General features: G+C 54.6%; 1 protein-coding gene across 8 annotated transcripts in view; it reads right to left on the bottom strand.

Annotated features, from left to right (window-relative positions):
• DENND2D (DENN domain containing 2D) overlaps positions 1 to 18,472 on the bottom strand; it is an 81,821-nt gene that overhangs the window by 2,303 nt on the left and 61,046 nt on the right. For 2 of the 8 annotated variants that reach the window (XM_042998172.1, XM_042998173.1), the window contains 7 exons: positions 12,170 to 12,345; positions 11,226 to 11,338; positions 10,452 to 10,521; positions 9,653 to 9,730; positions 8,481 to 8,621; positions 7,255 to 7,403; positions 2,950 to 3,127 (listed from right to left, as the gene is read on the bottom strand). In XM_042998172.1, coding sequence (XP_042854106.1) covers positions 2,950 to 3,127; positions 7,255 to 7,403; positions 8,481 to 8,621; positions 9,653 to 9,730; positions 10,452 to 10,521; positions 11,226 to 11,338; positions 12,170 to 12,345 — 905 coding nt within the window. Of the gene's footprint in view, positions 1 to 2,949; positions 3,128 to 7,254; positions 7,404 to 8,480; positions 8,622 to 9,652; positions 9,731 to 10,309; positions 10,522 to 11,225; positions 11,339 to 12,169; positions 12,346 to 12,947; positions 14,998 to 16,943; positions 17,088 to 18,472 lie in introns of those variants that run through there. The other 6 variants (XM_042998171.1, XM_042998169.1, XM_007076388.3 and 3 more) reach the window with 6 other exon arrangements.

The following is an 18,472-nucleotide window of genomic DNA, read 5'->3' on the forward strand; positions in this document are numbered from 1 at the left end:
TGGCTTCTAGATCTGGAACATTTAGCACGCAGCACACACGATCAGGCTTTGCACATTTTCTCTCAGTTAATTCTCCCCACGGTCCTGTAGAGGCAGGCACTATCCCCATTTTGCAGGCGAGGGAACAAACAAGAAAGTTGTCCAAGGTCTTACGACTAGTAGAGCCCATTTCCAAGCCTAGATGGGTCCTACGTTCTGCATCCCTTTCTCCACCACCCTCCTTCAACTCCCTGCCCTCTGGTCAGATTTAGGACAGCAGTGGATGGCTTTTGATCTTTTGATGCTTGCAACAACTTTCTGTATGATCTCCTGATGTCCTAGTTTAAAAACTTCCTGGGAGCTCTGGACCTTCCCACGGGAAATGGGAAGAGAAGGAAATGAGCCCAGGGCAACAGGAATAGGGAAGGAGAGGTGGTGAGGAAACCATGTGTGTGTCTGCAGGCTGCAGGGAAGGCACGCACAGGGCTGGCAGTTGAGTTCTGCTACCGGCTCCCTCACTGTCCAAGGGGCCCTCGGTCCAGACTCGAGATTACAAATTGGCATCCTGCTGGTGGGATTCCAACCTGCTGGTCTGTTTCTTTGATCCTCAGAGTACGTTTAAACAATTGAGTTGGTTTCCAATATTCAAAATGGGAAAAATCACTTAAACTTGGTTTTAGGACTCCTGAAAAGTCAGGAACTCTAACACTGGTTGGTCCACATTTCCTTATTTTTTTTAAAACTTATTTTATGTTTATTTACTTTTGAGAGAGAGAGAGACAGAGGCATGAGCAGGGAAGGGGCAGAGAGAAGGAGACGCAGAATCCAAAGCAGGGTCCAGGCTTGAGCTGTCAGCACAGAGCCTGACACGGGGCTTGAACTCACAGATCACGAGATCATGACCTGAGCTGAAGTCAGACGCTTAACGGACAGAGCCACCCAGGCACCCCTGGTTGGTCCATGTTTCTAAAGGACCATGTTCAGATGGAACTGAGTGCAGCTGCCCCCTTTAGGTGGGGCACGTGCTCGACAGTTTGCCATGATCCACAAGCCTGGCTTGGTCATTTAAAGGCCTGCTGGGCCCCCCTTTGCAGTTTGGACTCTTGATCTTGCCAATATGGTGAATGATCCCTTGTATGCTCCGTTCTTCCAAATAAAAGGAAAGAGGGACCAGAAAGTGTGCCAAAAGACAGAGTAGGCACTGTAAATATCCATTATCAGGGGAGAAAACGTTGAACTAGTCCAGGCCTGAGATCACTTGACTACATAGGCTCACATGCCTTCATTCAGGGAAGGCGGTTCATTTCAGGGAGCTAAGAGTATGCATGAAGAATTTTTTTTGTGAAGTTGTTCCCCAGAATCTTTCTAGTAATCGCTATATTACGGTCTGTTGAGTGATCCCTTCCAGAGAGCTTATGTGGGCCGCCAGAGAATCCCCCCACAGCGCCAGCGGCCCCTGGCCTTCCCCCTTCCTCAGCCCCTGCCCATTTCGCAGAGCAGCTGCTGAGGACGAAAACAGGCCAAGGCTCTTGCATGGCAGGCCTTGGGGTGTCGTCCTGCCTGGCTGTCGGGGAGGAGTCGGAACTGCGGTGTCAGCAAGTTTCATAACTCCTAGGGTTGGGATATTTTAAGTCCTTGCTAAACGTGGGGCTAATACTCTGACCCAGTTAGTCACACGGCAAAGGCTCCTTCAAAAGCCCTGTCTACTCAGCACTTACGAGGAGGGCTGGGAAGGCCAGGGAAGTTAGGAAGGGAAGTAGCTGACTTCTTTACTTCCCAGCAGCACGTTGTATAAGAGGGGCTTTGGTTCTATCTGTGCTAGGTTCCATTATTGCCTGTGTGGCCTCGAATAAGTCAACTCAGTTCTTGGGACCTCCATTGTTTCTTACGCAAATGGGGGAAATCTTCCCCCTCAGGCTGGTTCTTGCCTCTTCAGTAGCTTCCTACTAGACCTCACCTCTTCCCTTGGTCAGCCCTTTACACAGAAGTCAATGGTTAGCCAGTGTAGACATCCCTAAGTAACTCTCATAACTGAGATTATAGTAACGTGCGATCTTGGGAACAGGCAGAGTGCATGTTTTGAGTTGTTCTTCCAACACTGGAGATAGCTTTATGCTACCAATGCCCGTTTTCACCACGCAGCCCTCTGGGCGTGTCTGGGCCACTGCCAAGAAACCAGAAGCTGACAAAACCAAGGGGGATCTGGACCTATATCCTCATTAGCCAAGTGAGCTCTGAGGTTATCAGAGAGAGAACTCTTGTGGGGCATCTGGGTGGCTCAGTGGGTCCAGTGTCGGCCTCTTGATTTCGGTTCTGGTCATGATCTTGCAGTTTGAGTTCAAGCCCCGCGTCAGGCTCTGCACTGACAGTGTGGAGTGTGCTTGGGATCCGCTCTCCCTGCCCCGCCCCTGCTCATGTACACATGCGCTCGCTCTCTCTAAATAAATAAGTAAACAAACCTTAAAAAAAAAAAAGAAGGTAACTCTCACTGCAAAACTCTGCATTTATCAAGGCTCATCGTTTGCAGGAGGGCTACATTAGCTCCCTTGCAAGGAACACAAATGAATTCTAGTGGGGTGTGGTGGCGTAGAGACCAGCTGCGCTTGTCCATTCAGATGAGTGAGGGGACACCCCAGGGCCTGCCCTTTGGAGCCAACCGACCTAGGACGGCTGGACGACCCCTGAATAAGCCGCCCCTGAAGCCCAGAAGGAAATCTTCCGGGAGGAGGAAGTAGCCACGTGCTGAGCATCAACCATGCGTTAGGCACTGGGCTATGAGCTTTCCTGCAGGCTCTTTCCCCCAGAACCCCTAGCACTTGAACACTGCCGTCCCCGTTTTGCAGAGAAGAAGCTCAGGCTGAAAGAGGGTAAGCAACTTGCTCCGAGTCACACGGCTGTTAGTGGCGGAGCCCAGGTGCGAAGCCAGGTGTGCCCGGCTCCAAGCGACGCCCTCTTCCTGCGGCACCATACCTCTTCCATGGGGCTATCCATAACCTGCTGCTGAAAGCGCATTTGTACTCCGACCATGAAGGGAGTGGGGCAGCAGACAGTGTCCAAAAGGCTCTCGGGGACAACGGGGATGTAGGTGTGCGCCCAGCTGAAGGGGTAGAGCAGCGCGGCGGCAGCGTGGATGCACTGAGACAGGGTGCTGGGGACAGGGCACAGAGAACACGAGTCAGAGGGGCCTCCCTGCGCCTCCGCCACGACGCACCCCCCACGGCCCCCGCCGACGGCAGGAGCAAGTCTAGAGCCGGTGCCGGTCGCAGAGCTTGGGACTACCGATGGCTGCGGGGAGGGAGCGCGGGGGACAGAAGCCAAGAGCGGCCGAGGCTCCTCTCATCCAGGATGGGGCCTCTGTCTGACCCTTCTTTTCCCGCCCAGTTGGTGCCCCTTCACCCCTCTGCACAAAAACACTAGTGGCTCCAGAGAGGGGGGAAGAGGAAATGCCTTCACTCCAGCAGCTTACTGAGTGAGCCCTTCTACACGCTCACCGCTGCGCTAAGGATGCGGACACCAGGAAGTACAAGGCGCTGACCCCGCTGAACAAACTCACAGTGTAGTTAAGGAGACAAATGTAAACAGTGAGGCACAGCAGAGAGGCGAAGCCGTGTTTCCTCCTTGTGGCTATCCACCCTCACCCATACGTAGTCTTTACCTCTCACGGCTCCCTCTGGCCACCGGAGGTTATTTAAAGTTAACAGGTTGGTGCCAGAGCGAGCTTGGGAAATTCCTAGATTCCAGGAACCTTTGCCTGGCAATTCCTACCCGGAAAGTCCCACAGAGGTGGCCCCTCCACCCTTCCAATGAAGCATTCCCCCGGATGATTCCTGCCTCGGTCACAGCTCAGGCAGACTCCTCACCACACCCCCCGACACACACACACACACACACACACACACACACACACGGCCCGTTCTCTGTCCTCTCCACTCCTCTCCACGGCTTCTCCGTGGCTCCCCATTTCTCCAAACAACACCCAACCCGAGGCCAATCAAAACACAGATACAGAAACCGTGTTTCAGTTCTTGGAATGGAGCTTGCACTTCCTGAGTAACAAAGATTGAGTCCCTGAGGGTCTAGGCGGGCTTAGGCTGACTGGAAGTCTCCTCCCTGCCTGTGCTTCAGGGGTCCGACAAGCTCAGTGTGGGAAGGAAGTGGGGGGGGCGGGGGGGCCGGGGGGAACCTCCCTGGAGAAAGTGAGCACCTGAGAGGCGAGTCCTGCCTGCCCTGGCCCGTGCCCAGGCCAGCAGGCACCTGGAATCACCTTCACTTCCCAAACACTGATCTCAGGGGAAAAGGAGGAAGCCCAGCTCCAGCCACAAGAGAAACTTCGTATTTTTCTACAGGGTTGAAAGTGGGAACACTATTTCCGGAGCAGAAGATGCCACCACTTCCCTCAAGGTTTTAGCCTACAACGAGTGCCTTTTTGGCGGTCACTGATTTTTATAGAATGTTCAGCCCAGAGACCTCCAACCCTACACGCTTCCTTTCCCCTAATACCCATGACATTCCCCTGACCCTCTGGCCTAACATTTGAGCCCCTAACCTAACCTCCTTTTCTTCTTCCCTAAAAGATAGAACCAGGGTTGTCAGTCCAGTATCCTTGGCTTTCTCCCTCCTCAGACATGAATAAAAGGTCAGCCTCCTACTGTTTTATGATATTTTCCTCCTCTTCTATCATATGTCTCCCCATGTCTTTCTCAGACTTGAGGCCCGTAAGAGGTAGAGACCAAGAAACGACAGTCCCCTTCTTTGACTATGTACAGGGATATATGCAGCTGTGAACTTATCATGAAGGATAACAGCTAGCTTTGGCACAGCAAAGGAAACCATCAACGAAATGAAAAGGCAACCTACTGAATGGGAGAAGATTTGAGGATGACATAACCAATAAAAGGTTAATATCTAAAATATATAACGAACCCACACAAGTCAACACCAAAAATCATCACAGTCATGTGATTAAAAAATGGGCAGATGACCTGAATAGCCATTTTCCTAAAGAAGACACACAGAGAAGATCCTCAGCACCACTAATCGTCAGGGAAATGCAAATGGAAACCACAATGAGATATAACCTCGCACTAATCAGAACGGCTTGTATCAAGAACACAAGAGATAGCAAGTGGTGGAGAGGATGTGGAGAAAAGGGAACTCTTTTCATTCACTGTTGGTGGGAATGGAAAGTGATGCAGCTACTGTGGAAAACAGTATGGAGGTCCCTCCAAAAGTTAAAAACCAAAATACCACAGACCCCCAAAATTCTGCTGTGTGTATATCCAAAGAAAACAAAAACACTAATTTGAAAAGCTGTATGCACCCTTAGGTTTACTGCAGCACTCTTTTACAAGAGCCAAGATACGAAAACAACCTAAGCGTCCACCGATCGGTGAATGGATACAAAAGAGTGGATATATACACATACACAAAGGAATATTAGCCATACGAAAACAATGAAATCTTGCAATTTCTTTTTTTTTTTTTAGTTTTTTTTTAACGTGTATTTATTTTTGAGACAGAGAGAGACAGAGCATGAATGGGGAGGGGCAGAGAGAGAGAGGGAGACACAGAATCGGAAGCAGGCTCCAGGCTCTGAGCCGTCAGCACAGAGCCCGACGCGGGGCTCGAACTCATGGATGGCGAGATCGTGACCTGAGCTGAAGTCGGACACTTAGCCGACGGAGCCACCCAGGCGCCCCTTCAATTTCATACCAACATAGATAGACCTAGACCTTGTACTATGCTAAATGAAAGAAGTCAGACAGGGGCACCTGGATGGCTCAGTCGGTTGAGCGACCGACTTCGGCTCAGGTCATGATCTCACGGTTTGTGAGTTCGAGCCCCGCGTCGGGCTCTGTGCTGACAGCTCAGAGCCTGGAGCCAGCTTCCGATTCTGTGTCTCCCTCTCTCTCTGCCCCTCCCCCGCTCATGCTCTGTCTCTCTCTGTCTCAGAAATAAATAAACATTAAAAAAAAATTCGGAAGTCAGACAGAGAAAGACGAATACCGCCTGAGTTCACTTCTACGTGAACCTAAAAAACAATACAACAAACAGAAGCAGACACAGACCCATAAATACAGGGAACAAACTGGTGGTTGCCAGAGAGGAGGTGGGAGGGAGGATGGGCAAAATAAGTGAAGGGGGTTAAGAGGTACAAACTTCTGGTTATAAAAATAAGCAAGTCACGGAGATGAAAAGTACAGCGTAGGGAAGAGAGTCCACAACATTGTAATAATGTTGCAGAGTGACTGACCGTGACTACACCTATCTTGGGGAGCACCGAGGAACGTATAGAACTGTCGAATCAATATGTTGTACACCTGAAATTAATATAACACTCCGGGCTACGCGTATGCCCGGCAGGGAGGTGGTGCACTGTGTCATTTGATCCTCGACAGAAGCTTATGAGGTAGGCACGATCCTTATTGTGATTTTACAGATAAGGAGACTATGACTTCAAGAAGTCAAGAAACTACCCTAAGGGAAAGCACACAGTTAAAGGTAGAAGAATGGTTTGGACTTGAACCTTGCCCTGCTGATTTCAACACCTGTGCATTCAACCACTACAGATTCCTACATCCCCTACGGTCAAAGACCATGTCTTGTTTGTCTGTATCTTCCTGACGTTTGGCATCTGGCAGACAGCTGACACACAATAAATGTTTGTTGAATGAGTGAAAAAATGGATAGATGAGATGTGTCTGCCATTAAGGATGATGGGCTTGGGGCGCCTGGGTGGCTCAGTCGGTTGAGTGTCCGACTCTTGATTTTGGCTCACGTCATGATCTCAGTTTGTGGGATTGAGCGTCGAGTTGGGCTAAGCACTGATAGCATGGAGCCTGCTTGGGATTCTCTCTCTCCGTCTCTCTGCCCCTCCCCTGCTTGCACACTCCCTCTCTCTCTCTCTAATAAATAAATAAACTTAAAAAAAAAAAAAAAGGGATGATGGGCTTTTGACCTCCAAACCTATATACGCCTTCTTCCCCTCCCTAAGCCATCGGGAGCAGAATCCCATCTGCACCCACCCTGACTGGTCTCTGCCTGGAGCCAAATCTGGATCTTTCTTCACCCTTAGGCAGCAATCAAGTTTGGAGGCAGAAGCAGGGGAATTGCAACAGCTGTTTCTCTAGGAGGCTTAGTGCAAAATCAGACCTGGAGGCAGGAGGGTGGGCATCAAGGTCCTACAGACTGATTCCCTTAGAGAACCCTCCGGTCCGTCCCCTGAACCCAGGGGAGCCAGACGGCCCGGGGAAGCGGCCCAGCAGCTGGACCCACCTGAGATCTTCTGCCAGGAAGATGATTCTTCTCTCCAGCACTGCAGAGGCAAATATCTGAAGGATCTGCTCAAAACGGAGACAGCGCAACAGAGATCTAAAATCCACGTGTTCTAGGTGGGAGTCCAGGGGCCGTGTCAGGGAGATGAACTGCAGGGGAACCAAGGAGAGAGAAGGTGTCACCACATTGAAAACTCGCAGACCCTGGAACGCTGGGTCTCCACCTGCCTCCCCTCCACTCTCCTGGCTACATCTGATCCCGCCTCTCCCCTGCTGGAAGCACTTCGGTGGTTTCCCTTAGATCTGAGGGTCATGCCGACCCTGTCCCCCTTTCCAGTCTGCTCTTCCTGCCTGAGGGTCCTCACAGGTCAGGTCACCCTTCTGCTTGTCTCCTCCTCCCTCCGGCCCAGAGGCCCGCCTAATTGGGCATGTGTTTCCATCATTTTCTCATGGAGCATCTGGTTTCTCCCCTTTCGTCACTTTAAATTACATACTTATTTGTGTCTTTCCTTATTTAGCGTCTGTCTCCTCCACTAGATTTTAAGCTCCAGGAGGTCAGGAATCCTATTCATTGTATTCACTGAGTTGTATCCAGAAAATTGCATCGCCTGGTGTAGGGCAAGCATTCTATGGAGACTGTGAAAAGGCCTAGCTCCTCCCCTCATTTTTACATAGGAAAGCCAAGGTTCAGAGAGGCAGGCCGACCTTCCACAGTCCCAGGGGGCAGGACTGGAAGAGACAGCCTCGTGCCTGCAGTGACAGCATCCCCGTGTGGCATGGGTGGGGACACAGGGGTGGGGAGGGATGATAACAAGTAGACAGATGGGAGGCCATGAGGGAGTGATACTGGACACACACATGGGAAGATAAGGGTGGTAATGGGGAGAAATGGCCGTTTGGGGCTGGGGGCACAGTCCATTCTAGCACCAGGAACCTTAGCTTACATGTTTTTTTTTTATTATAGATACAAGTCTTGGTGGCTCGAACAGTAAGTAGGTCCCTGGGAGCATCAGGTTGGGAGGGTCAGAAAACATGGGCTTGATTTTCACACTTGATCTTAGCCAAAAGGCCGAGAAGCGATTGGGCTTGATTTTCAGCTCTGTCAATCCTTCTAGTCAGGCCCCGGTCCCGGCCTGGCTCAGTCTGGGTGTGTTAACCAGGGCGGGGGATGGCATAGCTGTGACAGCGGTACCACCGAAGCTGGGGCTCACGCACTCCGTAACCCACCTCAGTGCCCGAGTCGGGGATGAAGCTCTTGAGGGTGACAGTCTTCCCGGGGGCAGGGAAGGCCGCCTCTCGGAGGCCCTGCATGAACGGGTAAATGACGGCCACGGAGATCTGGTGCCTCTTCTCCACCTCATCCAGGATCTGCAAGGAAACGGCTCAGAAGGATGCCACCGGGAAGTGGCAGAGAACCCCGTGCGTGCATCTTCCCGCCCTGCACTGATCCAGCCAATCCCCGTGGACCTTCTAGGCTTCCCTCTCTTCCCCGGCAGAGCCCAGTCTGCTGTTTCTCTCCTGCAGGAGGCCTGTAGCCTTCTTCCTTTCACCCTCTCCCTATCAGTCCGTTCCTCCCTTTTCCTGGCACCACGTAACCGCCTTCCCCCCGGCAGTCATCCCAGAGCCAACCACCGCACACAGCGGTACCATGTCTCGTCACGCTGGCATGCTGGGTGCAGTGGGAGCCTAGAACCCTGGGCCTCTTGGGTGTTACTCTGCCCTCCGACTTCCACTGGAGACTCGCCAGGGCCAGGGCCAGACTGCATCCCCGAGAACCCAGCCCAGATGAACACCCCACCAAGCAAAGGCTCACAGCGTCCTGCCCTCACCCTCTGAAGATCCTGCTGGGGGCAGAGCACATTGAAGCTCTTTCGTGGCCACCAAGACATGCCTGTCTGTTCTGAGGCCTGACTCAGGTGCACAGGCCCTGCAGTTAGCTCCAGAAGCCCTAGGGACCTCCCCCCTCAGAGGGCTCACGGGGAGTCTCGGGGCCCCCCTGTAGAGCAGCCGTCTTCACCCTTGTTCAGTGTTCTGCATTTCTCATGTCGCTTCATTCGAGCCTCGTGCCAGGGAGGTGAGCCATCACTGCACGCCCTTGACAGATGAGGAAACGGGAAACTCCCGCCCCCTAACCTGGGGCTTTCCCTGCTGTCTTGCTCCAGCTGCTTTCTTACCTGACCAGAGGGGGAGCGTGGGCTCTCTGCAGGGGAGAAAGTCCCAGTTTTCTTGAGCCCAAGCTCCTCTCTGCCTCAATTTCCCCAAGTGTGCCTAGGATCGACCCCGGCTGTGAGAAAAGAAGTCCACTGAGGGCCCAGGGAGCACAGACAGGTCAGGCGGCCAGGCCGACCTGGAGGCTGAACAGGTCAAACAGGCCCCAAGGAATCCCGCTGCACCTCTACCTTGGAGAACAGGCCGAAGCAGCCGATGCAGCTGATGATGCAGTAAACCTTGGGAAGGCGAGGGCCACGGCCGGCGGGCTGGGGAGGGACAGACAGGCTCCTTCAGTTCCGCAGCCTCCCCAGGGCTTCTCCCAACTGGGGCTGACTGGGCACACGGCTGGTGGCTGGGACTAGGGGACTCATGGGGAAAGGCGGGCCAGACGGAGAAGCCCCTGGCTGTGCAGAGCTTCTGTTCATGGCGCAGGCAGCAGGGAGGCCAGAACAGCCACCACAGTCAAAAGAAGATGGCCTTGAGGGGGCCAAGCCCTGCCACCGTCAGCACCAGCACCATGTGGGGCCCGCAGAGAAAGGGAGCAAGTGTGCTGTAGAGATGAGGGAATGGCGAGGGAGGACAGCACTGTAAAAGTGACTTGGAGAATCCTCTTGAGACCCAAGAATCATCGTCCAGCCCCAGTCTATGCTCTGGGAGGCTCTGGGGGCCAAGGAGGCCAGGACTGGGTACAGAAGGTGGAGAAGGGATTAGGCAGGAGCCTCCCACACAGGGAGATGTCAGAAGCTTGGGGAGAGAAGAGACCAAAGCATGGCCAGCAAAGGTCCCCTGGGTGGGCAAGGAGGGGCAAGTGTCCCCGTTCCTGCAGGGTTGCAGAGGGCACTAACATGGCAGCAGGTGCTGGGCCGTGCGCTCCCCGCAACCACCACTGCCAAGGAGCCTTGGCTTTTGCAGCTGAAGCTTGAGCAAGCCCAGCTGTGGAGCCGAGCGGGCTGCAGAGAGGAGGGGGCAGTTCTGAGCAGCACAGACCAAGAGGCGCCTGCAGTATCCAATCTTCCTGCTCCCATCCACGTTGGTCAGAACGAAGGAAAAGGTCTCCCTGAAGAAGAGCACACACATGGTTTGCATTTGCCCACTAGACCCTAAAACAGGAAGGCGGCAGCCTCAGAGAGATGCTGAGCAGGGTCAGGGGGGCAGAGGGGAGCTGCTGATTAATCCTGAGGGTAATAATAACACCAGTAATTTATTACGTGCTTACTGGCTCCCAGCTCTAAACGCACCACCTCGTTTAATTGTCAAAACAACCCTTTGAGGTAGGTTCAATTACGATCCCCACTTGAAAGACAAAGGAACTGAGGCCGCAAAGGTGGTTCTTATCCAAGGTCATTCGACTCAAAAGTGGTAAAGCCAAAATGCGAACTCGGGCAGCCAAAAACCAGGGCTGATGCTGAAAGGGACTTTGCCACATTGTCTTCATTGAAGCCAAAGGCCTTCTGCTGAGTCCAGCTTCTTCCAGAAGCAGCCAAAACATGGCGACTGTCATTCCCAGGACAGGTGAGAGAACCTCGCCCTTCTCTGGACAGAGGTGACAGGCCGGTTGACCGAGTTGGCTAAGATCCCTGGCCTTGGGGGACTCCAGGAGAGATGTTTATAAATGGATTGACTACAGCCCCTCCCCATCAGGAGAGAAGCTGGTGAGAACTGGCATCCACACCAAGTGAGGGAGCCACAGGACCCACATGGCTCACACTTGTCCCTTCTCCCCCAGTCCCAGGTTCCTCTGTCCCAGGCCCGGGCAATTACCTGGGGTACTCAGTGAGCGGTGCCCACTCATTCCCATCTGGGAAGCAGAACAAGGGGATGGCACTGAGCAGCCGTTCCTCCTCCTCCTGCTGGCCCCGGAGCAGGTTCTCTCGCTATAGGAAACAGGGGAAAAGCCCAGTGAATTGTGGGGGCAGGGGCAGGAGGAGAGGGCTTGAGGGCTGGCAGGCTGCTCTTGAGGCTCTAAAGCAGTTTGAGAATAAGCTTTCCTGCTGGCATGGGGGCTCAACGTGCCTCTGCCTGTCACTCTGCACAGGGACTTCATTCAGGGTCTGACCAGCCCCACGGCTGAGTCTACACGAGCCTGAGTTAGACATCAGTATCCTAAGGACCCACATAGGCAGGAAGGGGGCCAGGGCCTCACTTGGTATAGAAAGGCCCAGAGGCTGCCTGGCCTCCTGGAGGGGCCACATGAGAGAGCCACATTAGAGAGGACAGGTGGCCAGCTCAGTTACCAGGCCGGCAGGGTCAGTGAGGATGCCCTACGCCCGCCCCTGACTGCAGTGCGGGAGCAGACATGAAGGAGCCTGGTGTTTGGGCTGTGGCCACAGGCTGAGCCTGCCCACCAGCTGTGTGCCCGCCCCACCCTCTCCTTCCCACCCACCCCAGGGAGGGGATGCCCGCAAGGAGGTCTGGCAGAAGGTAAGCTTCTCTACAGAGAAGGATGACTAAGGATGGAATTTGGAAGAACTAGGAGGCCCCAAAAGGGGCAGAAGAACCAGCCTGGTCTCCTGGCCAGGGAGCCCAGGTCAGTTCCTCACAAAGAAGCCAGACCTAGATTCTGTGGGTGATAACAGGAAACAGGGCTGGGCCTGAAGGAAACAGGAGCAGAGGAGCGCAAGGCGGCTCTCGACCTGAGCCCTGGCACCGCCCCCCTCTCAAACACCCAAACCCGGGCTCCCCCTGCCCCCTCCTTCAGTCCTTACCTTGGGAAACTGGTAGGTGATGGTGGGCTCATAGTCATGCCCTGAACTCTTTTTTTTGAGGGAAACCACGAAGAGGTATTCAAAGAAGTGCTGCCCTCCAGCAAAGGTGGACAGACAGTGCTCCGGGGCCCTTTCTGGTTCCTTCACAGCTTCCCTCAGGTTGTCCTGGCGACTTCCTGAAACCAAGACACCAGACCCCACTTGGTATCTCCGCAGCCCATGCCCCAGGTGGAGCCTGTGTGGCTCCCGGCAAGTTGTGCACCTCGGGGCCGCCAGGCCAACGCTAAGGTCCCCGGAGGCTTCCCCGCTCCTCAGGGCCTGCAACAGGGTCAGAACCAACTGGGCAGTTTCCGTGCCTGCCCTGGGAGATTTGAAAACCCAGGGAGCCAAGAGGGGGACAGAAGCCACTGATTTGGACGCCAAGGAAAGGGACTGGGGAGCCACTTGGGAGGCCCTACGCCCCAGAGGCAGAGACTGTGCCCACCCACAGGTGCCCAGGCCAGTACCTGAAAGAGTAAGCCCTGAGCGGACATGTATCCAAAGCAGAACGGGTCCCAGAGCCACGTGCCTGTGACCACACAAACCCCCCCATGGGGGGGCATGACCAGCTCTAAAATCCAGTAGGGGAAGTATTCTGGTCTAGTCACACGGGGGACCAGGTGGAGGTCAAACTATAAAGATTCTACATGTAAGAAAAGGAAGAAGCATTTCAAGGAAGAAACAGCCCCATCCAAGAGGGTCACCCTAGAAAACAGGAAGTGGGTAATCCAGTCCAGACCTGCTCGGAGTCGGGGCAGCCGGTTGCGGAACAGCCTGAGCATCGTGCCTACCACTTGTCCTTCCATCTTCTCGAACCTGCAGGGCATTGGAGTGCTTCCCTTTCCTCCTACAGACCGGCTACAGAGAGTCTGAGAGAGGGGCCGCTTCAGTCTCCAACCACAACTCCGTGAAGCCAAGCCATGTGCTGCCTTCCAAACAGGGGACGGCAGTTTCCATGCTGAGCACGCAATGGCTGAGCAAGAAGGATGTGACGGGACCCAGGAAGGCAGCAGAAGGCCCGCACCAACAGAGGCAGCATCCTGGCACTGCAGCTCAGACCTCAGCTCCTCCCAAGAGCCCCAGGGTGTGGCGAGAGAAAAGGTCGTGAGCAAACACCTCCAAGGCCCAGCTGCTTTCTGGGCTAAGGGCTGTGAATTCTGGGCTGCGGATTGTGCAACGGGTTTATTTACAACTTCGGGACAGTGAAGAATGCCTAAGAGCATCAGACTGTGGGCACTGGAACTTCACCAGCCCCAGGACAGGGATCTTATATCCCCATAACTTTGACTCCTGACCTTTCACATCTCAACTTGGCCCACTACCGCCCCAAACCCCTGCAAGGCCCCATGCTGCATTCAGGAGTTTCCAGGACTTCAGGACTGCAAGCAAGAGGATAGGACCAAATATTCCCCACAGCCAGCATACCACTGCCTCCCTTGATTAAGATAAATAGACTCAGTCCATTAATTCTCTAAATGGAAAAAAACCGTTCTAGCATGAGAGAGTTCTGGAAATTGATACGAACGTAAAAGCCTCCTCTCCTGGAGGTAAAATAGAGAATAAATCCATCTCTGAGCTGGAGAGTTCCTGATACTTCAGGATGATCTACAGCGATGCATCTCTCACCGCACCTCCCCCCCTCCACCCCTGCAATATATCCGAAGTCTGACTTCTCTCACGGGAACCGTTCCAGGGCTCCAGCAAAGGATCCCACTTCCCAAATAGGAAGCACTGACTCAGGACAGTCTCCCTGGCCTACAGTAGGGGACGGACTGGTAGCCTCAGCAGCTTGAGGGGCATTCGGTGACAATAGAAAGCAACTGGGTGATCTCTGCCCTACCCCCACTCCTGCTCAGGCTTTTTTCCCCCGTTGAGCCAGGTCAATAGTTCTGACCAAGCTAAAAGCAGAGACCCTTGGGCTCTAGTGGTATCTAGAGCCAGGAGGCTGGGGAAGAGAGAAAAATAACAATAAGTCACCTATGAATGAGTAAATGCCCAGGGTCAGAGAGGACTTTGTCAGAAAGCTGACTCTAAAAGGGGCCAGGAAGCAAAAGCGTTTGGTATCAGTGTTTGCCACTCCAGCAAAGAATTAGCAGCCCGCTGGAGGAAAGTGCGTTGCTTGAAAGGGGGAGATGGCTGCCTTCTTCTTAAGAGCTCCAGATTGGCTTTTGTGGGACTAGTAAAAGCCAGGACTCAGGGGCCCCAGACACGACTCGCGGGGAGAACCCACAAGTAAGGATGTGACAGATTCTGTCATGGTGAGGACAATGACCCAGAATACTCAGAACTGTCACCACGCCTTACAACCTGCACAGACTTGTTGCACAACCCTCACCACCTGAGGAACAAGCATCTTCCTCATACAGATGGGGAAACTGAGTCACAGAACAAGTCAGGGGCTATTCAGGAACTATTAACAGAATCGGGGGGGGGGTGGGTAGGAATTATGAGAGTCCCATGTCTATGCTCCTGCCTTTTAGATATAGTACACACCAAACATTCCACAAATGTGGGCTGCCCCCTATTTGCAAAGGTCTTTGAGAACCCAAATCTTTTCACTGACCATTCCAGAACCTCAGGAAATTATGCCTTTCCCTGAACCCTTTGGGTTGCATTTTCAGCCCATTTCCTCCTGCTTTATCAGCAGAGCCAGGAGAACAGCAAAACTCAAAAAATCAAACAAAAGAGATTACCAGACTTTTGGGCTGAAGCCCAAGAAATCCAGAAAAGGATTGCTTTCTTCTCCCTTTCAAAGAGGTTTATCAACAGAAGAGAAAAGCTGAACAGAAAACATTCATCCTAGGGGTGCCTGGGTGACTCAGTCGGTTGAGTGTCCGACTTCGGTTCGGGTCATGATCTCGAGGTCTGTGAGTTTGAGCCCCGCATCGGGCTCTGTGCTGACAGCTCAGAGCCTGGAGCCTGCTTCGGATTCTGTGTCTCCCTCTCTCTCTGCCCCTCCCCCGCTTGCACCCTGTCTCTCTCTGTCTCTCAAAAATAAATAAATAAATAAATGTAAAAAATTAAAAAAAAAAAAAGAAAACATTCATCCTATTAATATAGGTCATCTCATTTAATCCCTGGTGCCCTGGAGTGCAATCACAGTCCTGAGTTTTTTAGTTGAGGAGGGAGCCACCCCTTCTAGGGAAGTCGAGAGTCTGGTTACACTTGTTCCTCCACCAGGAAGCCCCTCCCACGGCCACCTGACTAAAGTCACAAAACCAGCTAGACTATAGGTAAGGGGACTTTTTAGAACTTTGATGTAGAAGGCTGGCTCTTCCTTTTCTAGCTCAGCTGCTCTCCACTCAGGACCACCACCACTGCCACTTCTTCCCACCAGGATGATTTACACATGCGTGTACGTGCACACACATAAACACACGCACACACACACCTCTTACCACACAACTGCCCTGAGGCCAAAAGGGAAAAGAAGATGCGGGAACTCCCCAGAAAGGTGAAGGATGGCATGGAAGACGAAGAGAGCACACTCTCCTGGCCCGACAGGTGGCCAAGCTCAGGACAGCGAACACCGGCTGCTCACCTCACGGCTCCTCCTTGATGCCCAGACACCATGATCAGCCCACTTTGGGGGCTGGGGTGGGAACAATTGGAATGTCTCCTCTGGGCTGCCAAAAGCAGAGCTCTGCCATTCACACAACCTCTGCCTTCTGAGGGTTGAGGGAGTCCAGGAAAGCCCAGGCCAGTACTCTCCAGAGAAAGGAGGACACCAGCGAGGTCAGAATGGCCGAACTCTGTGCCAACCCTTGCCGTCCAGAGCCCTGCCCCCATTCCGGTCTCTGAAATAGTCTGGGAGTTGGGGGGGGGGGGGCGGAGGGTGGCAGGAGGGATGGCAGAAGGAGCACCTGTGTCTCACCCCAGATCTGCCCAATTCGGGGGCCTGGCGTAGGAAGGGGACTTTTCAACTGCCAATGTTAGAAGGCTGTCTGGGAGTGACCCGATTTACCTTCCAACCGACTCCTTTCTCCTCAGAAGGTGCGACCTCTGGGCAAAGTATCTAAAGGACACTTCAGGACTGGCTACCGGCAAGCCGAAATAAATGTTTGTTGAATGAATGAAAACATGAATGAATTCCCAATTGTGTTCTTGCAAAGCCCAGCGCCCCTGCTAGGAAGAAAGGAAGTGACTTCTACTGGAGTCCCCACAACCCTGGACGGGAGGAATTCTTTCCCCCTCACCTGGGGGTGGGGGTGTCAGCGGCCAGGGCAGGCATGCCCTGTCTGGTTCGCAGGCTCTAAGGCCCCGCAGAGCAGGCGCTCTCCCAGGTCTGCCGGGGGCCACACTCCCCGGGGCCCCGCCGCCCTCAGGTGGGGGCGGTCACGTCGGGGGAGCGGAGTTTCCGAGGAGCGCAGCGGGCGGGGCGGGGCTGGGGTTCCAGGAGGGCGCCTCAAGCACACTGCGGTTGCACCACAAGCTTCCTGGCTGGGAGGACACGTGGCCCCGGGGCCCCACAACGGCTTCCTTCGGCCCGCCGCCTCCCCCTCGCCCCCGCGGGCCTGGGCGCCCCTCCGATCTCCGACCCCGGCGCCACCTCGCCACGTCCCCTCCACCTGCGCCCCCTCTCCGGCTCACCTGGCGCCAGGCCTGCGCTCCTAGTGGCCCTCACTCGCCCCCCTGTCGAACCTCCCCCCGCCACCCTCTCCCCCGGCCCCCGCCCCGCCAGCCTCGAGGCCCGGCCCCCGGCTTCCCCGCCCCCGCGCCCCGGCCCCGCACTAACCCCCGCTGCGGCGCTTCAGTCTCAGGCTGGCTCGAAGGCGGTGGCCGAGCCCATCCATGGCCCGGCGAGTGCCCGGCGCCCGTCCCGGGTCCGCGCCGGCCCCGCCCCCGGAGCTCGCCCTTCGCGGACCCGGCACTTTCGCTTTCACGAGGGGGGGTGGGGGGGGAGGCCGAGGGCACAGGCCCGGAACCGGGCGGCGCACCTTCCGGACGGCGGGCCAAACCCCGGCGCACCTGGGCGGGCCGCCTCTGCCCTGGGCACCCCCCCCCCCCCCGCGCCCCCGGCGGAGCGGCGTGGGGTGACAGAGGGCGCTCGACGCGCGTCCGGGAGGGGGCGGTGCCACCGCGCTCCCACCCTCCGTGGGGCGCCCCGGGAAGCTCGACTTGCCCGAGCCCGCAGTCCCCAAACGCGCGAGTGCGACGCGGTCACGCCCTACCTTCTCGGCACCGGCTGGGAGTGCCCTGTGGGCACCGGGGCCCTTTCCAGGTGGCTCCACTTATCTCAGAGTCGGCACACCTTCCACCCTTCCATCTCTCCCCACCCCGCAACTGCTGTAGCCTCTGGCCATTTCCTTCTGTGTCCTATGCTTTCTCTGTCCTTGCACCCATAGGGCACGTGTCCCTCGCTCTTTTCCCTATTTCACTTCCCTAAGAACCAACGAGCCAACGACAGCCCTTCGGGCTCCCGAGGAGGGACTGGAGGAACCCTTAGGGATCTGACCCTGACTTGCGTCCCGAGTGTGCTTGGGCAGCTCAGCAAAGTGGGAGTAAACCCTGCCCCGCCAGCCCACAGACATGTGAACGCTAAGGAACAGAAAGCTCTTTGTAGACTATCATGTGATACAAATGTAAGGGATGGTGATGGTGATGGTGATGATGATGGTGGTGATGGTGATGTCAGCTGCAGCTATCCACACTCCTGGTCTAATCCGAAATCCCCATAGAGCCTTTCAGCGCCTCCTCCGCCCTTCTCCTACTCATTGAATTCCGAACGAACACGCAGAGACTTCAAGCTTCAGTTGTCAGACATGAAAATTTGCATCTTTGATAAGCCCCACTTGCTTCTGGGCCACCTGCCTGGCTCTCCTCTTCCTCCCAGACCCGCACCTGTAGGCTGGGAAGGGTGGGGCATGTGCAAAGTCTATCTGAAGTTTCTGCATTCAAAGAGGTTTTAGCCTCAGTTTCACTTGTGAGAGGCACAAGGCAGAAGACACTGGCAGAAATATGTCTGGGCTCTATAGAAAGGACGCTCAGACCTACACCTCCTTTCTGTCACCCACGCATGGCCTCCAGGTACCTCTCCTGTCGCAGACAGGGTGGGTGAGCAGGAGTGGAGAATCCAGCCCTGGTATTAAACTGTCTAGTCTTTGCCAGGAGGTTTTAAAAGTTGGCCTCTACTCTGGGCATATGCAATTTTGTACTTAATTACACAGTCTGTTTCTGTTCCCTATTCTCTGTGTGTTCCCACACGCAAGGACACCTCCTCCCCAAGTATCTCCTCTTGGCTGGTGTCTTATGCATCTCTGTGTA

Source organism: Panthera tigris, chromosome C1, assembly GCF_018350195.1.
Source record: "Panthera tigris isolate Pti1 chromosome C1, P.tigris_Pti1_mat1.1, whole genome shotgun sequence".
Lineage (NCBI taxonomy): Eukaryota > Metazoa > Chordata > Mammalia > Carnivora > Felidae > Panthera > Panthera tigris.